The 10,962-nt window shown below is 32.4% G+C and overlaps 1 protein-coding gene across 1 annotated transcript; it reads left to right on the top strand.

Moving 5' to 3' along the window:
- LOC124374010 (E3 ubiquitin-protein ligase lubel-like) lies at positions 1-7,477 on the top strand (the record flags this gene model as incomplete). The annotated part of the gene is given in 4 exon segments (XM_046832315.1): positions 1-2,920; positions 5,140-5,337; positions 6,767-7,046; positions 7,387-7,477. Coding segments are annotated over 3 exon segments (492 nt in total). The 3' UTR covers positions 7,004-7,046; positions 7,387-7,477.
- Positions 7,478-10,962: the final 3,485 nt, after the last annotated feature.

Here is a 10,962-nt window from a genome sequence, read left to right as displayed (position 1 = left end):
CCTGATGATTATGAAGAAAATATGGAAGAATATGAAGAAGAAGAGGAGGAGGTAGAGGATGAAGAAGAAGAGGGGGAAGAAGAAGAAGAAGTCTATAGTGATGATAATGTACTTGATGAGGCCAAAAGTTCAGCATTTCTAAAACATTAGATGGCAGAGAAACTGAAACTAAACTTAATTTTGTCACTAATATCAACCAGACACAGGTGATCAACCAAGCAACAGTAAATTTCAAAATCCTAGTCCAGATTATAATGTTTCACCTGATTCACATATCACTCAAATAAATATTCCTCAAGAAAAGAGAAAACATTCCATTTCCTGAGCCACAAACTCCAAATCAAATTTTTACCACCTAAGGAATCTATTGTTACAAATGTAAATCCTGTTTCTACCTTCAGTTGCTAATGAAGTTAATGTAAGTGCAGAAGAATCAAACTACACAAATAATGTTAAAAATCATAAAAAACAGTTCTATACAAAACAAATGTTAGTCAAACAAAAGCAAGTTTATTGGAAGACAAACATTCAAGTTTAGAACTTTCAAAAAATAAATCAACAGCACCAATTGCACCTAACACTAGTCAAAGTAGAAGTTGTCCCAAACTGTCAACATTCCAATCCAGTTTTAAGTACCTCAAATATGGATGCAAATGACACATCACCCATAGATACAACTACTGAAATTAAAAATATACCTAAAATAAACACTGAGCAAAACATTATCTGTTGAGCAAGAAAAAGTTGATGATAAAACGATTCCAAAAAAACAAGAGAAAAATGGAAAAAATGTAGAAGTAAAACAACATAGAAAGGATGATGACAAGGAAAAAAATCAAGTCAACAAGAAAATGTTAATGACAAGACAAAATCAGAAGAGGAAGAACAGGATGCTGAAAAGAAAGATTCAAAACAGCAACAAAATAATTATGGACACTGTGGAACCAAAATATTCAGAAGAGATTCAGGACAAGAAGGACTATAAAAAACCAGAAATAGTTACTGACAAGATAAATTCAAATCAGCAAGAGAAGATTGATGGCAAGGAAAAAAATCTATACAAGTACAAAATACTAATGGGAAGTCAAAATTAACACAGAACGAGGCTAATGGACAAAAAGAAATAAAACAAAAAGAAAAATGTTAATGATACAAAAAACATATTATACTGAAAGAAAAAAGTTGATGACAAGAATCAATCATTGAAAAAAGAAAAATGTTGATGACAATAAAAACTCAATACAAATGGACAATTCTGACCACAAGTCATCATCTAATCTCCAGAAAAATGTTGATAACATGAATTTATCAGATCCACCAGAAAATAACAGCAAAAAAGAATCAGCTAAACTTGAAACCTTTAAAAAGTGATGCAGAATTGACACAAGAAAGCCTTAGTAGAAAGATAGAGTTAAAACAAGAAAAAGTTAATGGCAAGTTAAAACCAAAACAGCAAGTAAAATATTGATAACAGGAAAGATTCAGCAAAACAGAACTTTGATAGCAAAACAAATTTAAAACAGCAGCAAAATCTTGAAGAAAATAAAGAATTAACACAAGAAAATGTTAACGATAGGTCAAAATTAAATCAGCAAGAGGATTCTGATCACATAGCTGAATTAAAACAACCAGAATTGGCTAATAATACTATTGAATTAACTCAGAATGAAAATTTGGATACCATAACAGAATCCATAAAGCATGGAAAGGATGAAAACATAGAATCAACTTCACCAGAAGTTAATAGCAACACTGAAATAAAATCAAAACGAGGTAAAGTAAATAGAAAGCAAAAATTAGTTCAACAGCAAAATCTTGATTTTAAAAACAGAATCGAGTCAGCCAGAAAAAAGTTTGAAAGCAAAAGTAAAAGTATCACAAAATGAAATTGTTCATGAAAACACAAAAACAGGTATACCTGAAGTTGATAAATCAGATTCTGTATCAATTAATTTAACGATAGATTCAGAAACAAATGATGAAGATCCTACAAGTGGATTACAGAGTGATTTGCAAATACCCATATCTCCTAATAATGTTTCCACCATCATTAACTGTACCACATAAAAGTAGTTTTCTGGGAATGTATCTCCCCTTAGTGGTTTATCAGAAAATAGTCTTTTAAGTAACACACCAAATTCTGAAGAAGACACCACCCTAAAAAAAGAAGTTGTTGCTAGTCCGACAGATTTACCAGAATCCTAACCAATAATAACAATATAAATAAAAATGATGACACAAGAGATGATTCAGTTGACATGAAAACAAGCTCATCCTCAACTGAAATTTTCAAAAGTTCAGAAAGAGACACAACTAATTCTCAACAAAGCGTAAGAAACAGTGATGTTATGCATTTATTAACACCAACATCTGTACCTGAATATGTCCTCAATGAGGCTCTCTATTCTGCATTGAGCGATGGTGACAAACGATCCAGTACAGACCCTAAATTGTTATCAACCAGAGGCTCTAGTGATAAGTCACAAACAAGCGATAGAAGCTTGTCTATGATTGAAAGCAGGGCTGAAATATTAGAAACTATTAAAAGCTTCTTTATCTAGTGACCTAGTGTTAGATAGGATAGTTAGTACACTATTTGCTAGTGTACTCAACAATTCTGACTCAGTGGATATAATAACAAAAGCCGGTGACAGTGACGATATTATAACATCTGATAGTGAAATAAAACGGATCCATACATTTAGCTCTTCAGATTCTGAGATTAAAACAGAAAGTGACTTTTTTGAAGCACAAGAAGAAGTAGAGGATGAAGATGTGGAAGAACGTATTTCTGCTGTGAGCGGTGATGAACAAGAGCCTTCGGGACAAGAAAAATTAGTAGTCAAAGAATTAATCGTAGATAATGCTGAAAAAAAAAGAAAGCCCAACACTTGAGCAACAGAATTTGATTGATTACGAGGTGAGTTGAGTGCTGTTTGCAGTGTCCCATATAGTTTTGAAATCACTGAATTCAAACGAATTTGTTTGGCTTTTTCCTTAGACTCATTTTGTAAATATGGAATGTGTAAATTACATACATTTAGTGAAGAATGAAATACATTGATTCTTATTCTGTACAGCAAATTGATTAGGTTTAAAAGGTATTTGAATATTTATAAACCATTATTAAAATTATGCAAAGCACAATATATGCAAATTTACTGAATAACACATTTGATAAAATATCAAAATACACACTTTAACAACAAAAAAACACACTGTACCGAGAGTGTCATACATACCTTACTGTGAATGGTTTAACCCTCTAGGGGTAAAAACTGCTTTGTGACAGACTGTTTTTTTAGCATGATACTATTATTTTTTCCAAAGATTCATAAAAATGGTTATTTAATGCTTAAATATAGTCATGTGCATATTTTAAAAGAAAAGAACATTATAAAAAGAGCCAATTTGGTTCAATTAAGTTTTGAAATATTTTAGAAAAGCAAAAAAGAATGTTTGACAATACAAATTTATTCACTTGTACCCTTTGTGTCTTTTTTGTTATGGGATGTTTTTCTAAAATGTATATAAAAAATGTAAAAACCACCAAAAAAGTTTGTTTTGTACATTTTTTTATATAATAGTACGGAAAAATACAGAAAACTCATGGTAATTTAAGGACTGTGTCAAATGTACACACAACATAAAATAACACACATTTGCACATTTTGCTTGTGTGTGTTGTGTACACTCTAAAGCAATCAACACAATAAATTTTTAAAGGTCAATACAACTTGGGGTTTTTAAATAATAACATTGTTCTAATTTTTTACTTTTACCCACCGTAGCTGGTTACAATTTTTGCATTTTACTACTTTAGTAATATGTACTTTGCTTTTTTTACAATAGTATACAAAAATAAAGCACTTAATGAAACCACACAAAATTGTCAGCTACAACTTGCCTTGAAAACATATTTGTAGTAGCATGCACAAAAGTATCTGGTGCTGTACAAGCTTTGGCATTTGGAATTTTTTGTACTATCCTACATTTGGAAATATGAAACATCAAATCTGCATGGTAACATATAAAAGAATAACCTGCAAAGCGTGTTATGACTTTTACTTTTGATCAACGAAAAAAATATCTGCATATGAAGTACACAATTCTGCTGAAGCTTTAAATGAATAGTGTAGTTACTTTTGAGTTTACTTGGTTAAAGTATTTGTAGGATATGTATTCACGAAAAGGAAAAACGAGCAATTCGAATAATGTAAAATCTGAACTTTTGTACATCCGTAAAATCACATTTCAGGCAACAAAATATAGTGCTTGTCAGTCATTCACTTGATTTACTGATGACGTTCGGAAGTTTTCACTCTTATGTTACTAGACATAGGGGGAGAATTGCTTCTGTTTAGCATAATTTAGACCTTTTTAAAAAGAAACAGTCTTATCAAGGTGGTAAATTTTATAACAAATTACCCAGGTATATAAAAGAAAAAAAATTAAAACTAAATTTTAAGAAATTTCAAAAGAATATTTAACTAAAAGACCAATTTTTGGTAGATATTGTGAGTTTTGTTCCTGCTATCGTTTGCATTCTTTCGTTATCATTTTTGTTCTTTGAATTTTTAGTTTATACTTACTAGTTTAATATTTATGATCTAGTGTTATTTATTTATATTCATATTTTTTAACAAACAAACATTGTTTGATGCCATTCTTGTACGTAGTACTATATCAAGTTATATGATATGTATACTGTATGAATAAAGAATATTTTTATTAAATTGAATATTCTGATATGAGACTGGGAAAATGAGAATACTGAGAAAGCAGCATTACCATCCGAAGTTAAGCATAACAGAGTTACTGAATAGTTAGTGTACTCAATACCACTACTACTACACTGATGTGATAGATTACTGTTCAAACTGTTGTAATTTAACAGCTGCATGAAAATGGCAAAAGTTTTGGAAAAATATGTATCTAATCATACTTTCGACTGGAAAAAGAGGGAGGGCTACTGAAAAACATTTAAATAACTGTACAAAAATAAAAAATAAACTTTCTTTGAATACAATTAATTTGTAGTTTTTCCAAAATACGAGTAAATGGAAAAATGTTATATCACAAATTTGATACCAATTACTTACCGTAAAACGATTCTAAAACATGTTTATTGAATGTTAGCGTCAAGTAAGGCGCTACCTGGCTGAAGGGCTGGTGTCGACATATGACCAAGCAGAGCTTGTGGTTAAGCTGATGGAACTGGAGTTCGACAAGGAACTCAGCGTATCAGCAGCAAATGAGTGCAGCTCTCTCCAGTCCGCCCTCACCTACCTGCAACAAGAGTGCCAACTGTGCACTGGAAAATACCCTATGAATCAGGTAAGGCAATACACTTGACTCAGTGGGAAAATTTTCATCCAGATTCCTTAGGACTTATTTCACAAAGGTACCTCTGAATTAAAAGATTTATGTTTCCATTTTATTCTTCTTTTTATATTAAGAGATTCATTATTACGATTTTAAAATTTTTTATTTATATATGTATATATTTTTATGTATATTTGTATTTTTACTTATCAACAGAGTTTTAACACACATCACAGCCCTTCCAGAAATATAAGATTGTCAGTATTTGATCAACTCAAGTCAATGGTGGCTAATCATCTCACGAACAATTTTTTCAATCATTAAAGTTCAATTTTAAATGTTAGTGGCTTGGATCCTTGAAATTAGAGAACAAAATTGCTTCTTAGACAACACCTGAAGTAAAATATGAATTTCAATGGAAATTCATAGTTCATAAGATTTCAGTATTTAATACATAAATATTTAAGGTAGTATGGCATAATCCCTTATTCCATACAATAGGGAGCTGTTTCATAGTATAAATAATTACTTTAGGGTAATTTGGATATCTGTACCCAGTAGCGCACCCAGAAATCTTCTCTGTGGAGGTGTCCGATTAAAACATTAGAGAGTAGGGGGTTTTGGGGTCTGGGAATTTTTTGAAATACTAGGCCATAAAATCGTTAAAAATTAGTACTTTCTGAGCTAATAAAAGGAAGACAAAGATCAGGTCAAACACAAAGAGTGTATAAAGTTTACAGTAAAACCACTCTACTACTTATCACCAGAGTATTGGTCACATTATAGAGCTTGGTCATTATATTGAGTGTGTAATTTTGTAAATCACTAATTATAACTTTTAATGTTTAACACCAATTAAATTGAGGAAGTTTTTTTAATTAACCGTAACCGGCAACTGTTAGTTTTTGACCGAAATCGCCAGACTGCTCATGGAGGTGTTGCTTAGTACAACAACAAACTAACCCAGTACAGAACTGCTCAGAACTCGGCAACACACTCATTACTGTGACAACTGATCATGTCGGGATCTCTAGCCTTGTTCTAGATGGTCTCCATATTAGAGTTTAAGCTCCGCTGTTGCTATGACTGTGCTCTGCACTACTTCACCCTGCAGATCACAGATAGAAACTCTGCTAGTGTCATGGCACATCTTCACTCTAGCCCTATGATGTTCCAGATGGTCTCCATGTTAGAATGTGAACACCGCTGTTGCCGTGACTGTGCTCTGCACTACTTCACCCCGCAGATCACAGATAGAAACTCTGCTTGTGTCATGGCACATCTTCACTCTAGCCCTATGATGTTCCAGATGGTATCCATGTTAGAATGTGAACACCGCTGCTGTCGTGACTGTGCTCTGCACTACTTCACCCTGCAGATCACAGATAGAAAATCTGCTTGTGTCATGGCACATCTTCACTCTAGCCCTATGATGTTCCAGATGGTCTCCATGTTAGAATGTGAACACCGCTGTTGCCGTGACTGTGCTTTGCACTACTTCACCCTGCAGATCACAGAGAGGAACATTGCTGACTGTGTATGTCCATTCTGTAAACTGCCGGAGCTCCAGACCACCGATCCTGACCGTGCTCTCGACTACTTCAGCAATCTAGATATCATGCTGAAGGGCCTGTTGGAGGAGGACAGTCCACGAGCTATTCCAGCGCAAACTGCGTGACCGGACACTAATGCAGGATCCCAACTTCAAGTGGTGTGTCAAGGCAAGTTCCATCATGTTTTACAAAGCATTCTCTTGAGTTTCACTATAACACAGTTGTAAAAAATTTTTATTGATTTTCTTATAAATGGAATTATTAGTCTAGAAATAATTTTGAATACATAGCAGCAGAGTAACTAGAACCCAATGTTTTATAATTATCTAATAATGCAGAGTGTGTAGTAAATATGTTAATTAACATTAATTTTTGATAATAATAACTCAGCAAAATCCATAAGGATAGTCGGACTAAGGATATAAGAGAAAAGCCAGCACATCTGAAAAAATTATCTTTCATAAAACGTAAACATTACAACTGCTTAAACGTTTTATTTCTTTAACAGTGTTCTTCAGGATTCATTGCCAATCCACGCCAGAAGAGACTTGTCTGCCCTGACTGTCGCTCAGTGACTTGTGCCAGCTGTCGCAAACCCGTAAGTGTCTGGCAACTATTATTTTGTCCCATATATTTAAATTACTAATTATATATTCTTGAGGTATTTGACTATCGTTCCAATACTGTAAAAAAATTAGAGATCTTTAAAACCAATTTTGAGGCAACTAATGTAAAAATTCTATTTGAACTTTTACTTCTTTTAAGTTTGTAAAATTTTTTTAACAATTTGTAAAATGTAAGAATATTTAATTTTTCTAATCGTTGATTTTAAAATAATTTAATGTTATTAAGTAAATATACAAAATAAACATTCATACAATAATTTTTGTTACTTTACATGATTACTTATTTGTTTACATATGGGATACATAAACATACATTTGACACTTCACAAATTAGACATTCAAACACAAAACGCCTGATTATGAAACTTTAAACATAATAAACACTATACTATTATTTATAAATTTCAAATTATAGTTTAAATTTTTTTACTTACTATTACTGAATATTATATTACATATTTATAGTATTAGAATGTAAATGTTTCTATCTAGGAATCACCAAGTTGATTAAAATTTAATTTCTACAAACTTTGTTATATTTCTTTCAAAACCCTGCAATGTTTCAAGATCAAACAATATACAATAAAACAAATGCTTAAAAGTGTATTGATTTTATTATTCTCCTAACACACTTTGAAACCTAAGGATTTTGAAACTACTCATTCAGTTACGAAAATCAATAACTACATACATACTATACTCATCATTTTATGAATCTGGTTTGAGAATATGAGACAGAGGTAGAAACAAGTAAGGCAATATTTAATATAAATAACGTTATTTTACAACAATTATGCAGTATTTTACTGTTTTCAGTGGGAGAAGCAACATGAAGGATTGAGTTGTGAAGCATATGCTGCTTGGCTAGAGGAGAACAACGATCCTGAGACCCAACTCAACAAACACCTCGCAGACCATGGAGTCACCTGCCCTAACTGTGCTAACAGGTGAACAATCTGAGTTCAAGATAAGGGGGCTAAGTTTACTAAAGAAGTTTCCGTAACCCAAGATCGGTAACTTTCCCACACTTTAGCTAAACTTTATGACGTAGAATTTATTATTGTCGAGAGAGAAAATTTGCTCAATTCTATTACTGAAACACAATTCTGTTTTATTACAAGTAACAGTTTTACAGGAGGTGTGGATATTTAATCGGTATAGATAGAATACTGAGAACATCTGACGAATACATCATTACAATGCCAATTAGAAGTAGACATATATTTATTTCATGAATAAAAGTACAAACATTGCGTACATCTCACTTTGTCAATGAACTTATAAATAAAATACTTATAGTCATCTAGCTTATACTAAGTCAGCAATTAAATACAAATAACCTCCAGAACCTCGGCAGAGAGGAATTCCTGTATACTATAAAACTCTCTCTTAACTAAGAAGTTTCTTAACAATTTACCAAATCCCCTTTAGTTTCAGCCATTTGTTTAAAGAAAAAAACGGACAAGTGAAATCAAGGTTTCTTTCAGGAGAGTGTAAGGTGACTAAGTTAAAAGAGTGCGCAAATCACTCAACCAAGAAGTTGCCTAGTCGGACACCTGTGACATTCTCCAACAGATTCATGGTGTATTTTTAGGACGGGCTCATCGTCGAACATTATTGATTTGTGGATGAAGGTATCGAGGCAAGGTGAGAAGATTCAATGATCGTAAGATGTCTCTACATGATTGTAACCGGATGTTAAGCCATTAATGATGCTCACGGCAAAAATATGTCTTTTCTAGACCAAGAAAACATTGGATGCATGAGGAGAACCACCCAGGCCTCAGGATTCCATAAGTCATTGGTGGAGAATAAACAGCCATAATGAGACCATATGAGCAACACATTGATATCTATAATTATACCAGTAACCAAAATAACGAGGAGTGTATTACAGGTACTCACTATCAAAGGGTGGCTGCATGCACTTGACTTGCCCACAAATGTCAGCACGAGTTCTGTGTCGGCTGCGCCAAACCATTCTCTATGGGCGCCAAGTGTAAAGTGTCTGAGTACTGCGCCAAACTGGGTCTTCATGCTCACCATCCTCGTAACTGCCTCTTCTACCTGCGTGACAAAGAACCTCAGCTACTGGAGAAGCTCTTGGAGGTACGATCCTATCATGTGTCTGAGAAGAATAAAATGTGCTATTTTTATATATATATATATATAAATATCCCATTTCAACTATGACCTACTTTACAAAAACATCAACAGACTTGGGCAAAATTTTTACCATGAAAATCTTTAAACAGTTATGAAAATTATACTCTATTTGTTTGAGTTTTTTTTTTAATACTATTAATTTAACCTAGTATGTTATAATGTGCTCGGTGTCAGAGTTTTCACTCACCAAAGTTATCGTCACTACTACTGTTATTCTCCAATAGTGTTTGTCTGGTATGCTCATTTTGTAGTTTTACATAAACCAATTTATGTACAATAAAATAATATAAGTTACTTCACAAATAACAACATAAATAAAAACACTACCAGATATACGCAGTATGGAAGTTGAAGAAAAACACAACATAATTCTTTGAAAGAGATTAAGACTTTTAATATCAACAGCTACAACCATCACCCCCTTGTGCTATAAAAATAGTTAATCAGGTTAAAAACAGTTAACGATACAAAATTTTTGATATTTTTCAATTTTTATAGCAATTCTAACAGTACTTTTTTCTCAACGAAATTCGTCAACACATAGTCAAAGAGCAACAATCCTGTCACAGTTGATAGGTATTAACTACGAGTACTTGTTGCTCCTAAATTGACTTATGCGATTTCGTTGAGAAAAGTACTGTTGGAATTCCTATAAACATTTAAATATAAATAGTAAACATCTTGTAATTTTTTTTATAACTGATGCAAAACAGCTGATACCTTTCAACTGATAAAATCTTTGTTGCTTCTGGCTTGTGCAAGCATACCTATACAGTAATCATGCTCACTTATGCATTGACGGATTTCATTGCAAAAGGTAATCGTTAAAATTGTTATAGAAATTACTAAATAGTTGGTATCTAGTAAATTTTTATAATTATACTAGTCTTTTTGTTATTTGACTCAACAATTTTCAACAGATGTCATTTTGTTAATATCAAAGCAAATCACACCAATTATTTTTTTAAAATTTAAATTGTTGTCTTATGTATTACTACCTATGTGCGAAGTTTTCATAACTGTAGCTATACTAGGTCTAGAGATATTAATTTTTTTTATAAAAGATAGAAATGGTGGCTAGCTGCTAAACGAGACATTTCTCGACCTGTGTTTACATGACATTTTTTGTTTGAAATTATATGTACCCACAGAAGTTTGTAACACTTTTTTCTGAGCACTCTGTATATTTGATATAATTATTTTTAGGTTTCTCAGCTTTATATACAAATCTCTGTGGCTCACATTTCTAAAAAACAGGAATTGGTAAATTGGACTGAAATTTTGTAACTGAC

Source organism: Homalodisca vitripennis, unplaced genomic scaffold (genome assembly GCF_021130785.1).
Source record: "Homalodisca vitripennis isolate AUS2020 unplaced genomic scaffold, UT_GWSS_2.1 ScUCBcl_6994;HRSCAF=14487, whole genome shotgun sequence".
Lineage (NCBI taxonomy): Eukaryota > Metazoa > Arthropoda > Insecta > Hemiptera > Cicadellidae > Homalodisca > Homalodisca vitripennis.
Note: the sequence above shows the minus strand (reverse complement) of the source record. Positions and strands in the feature narration are given on the sequence as shown.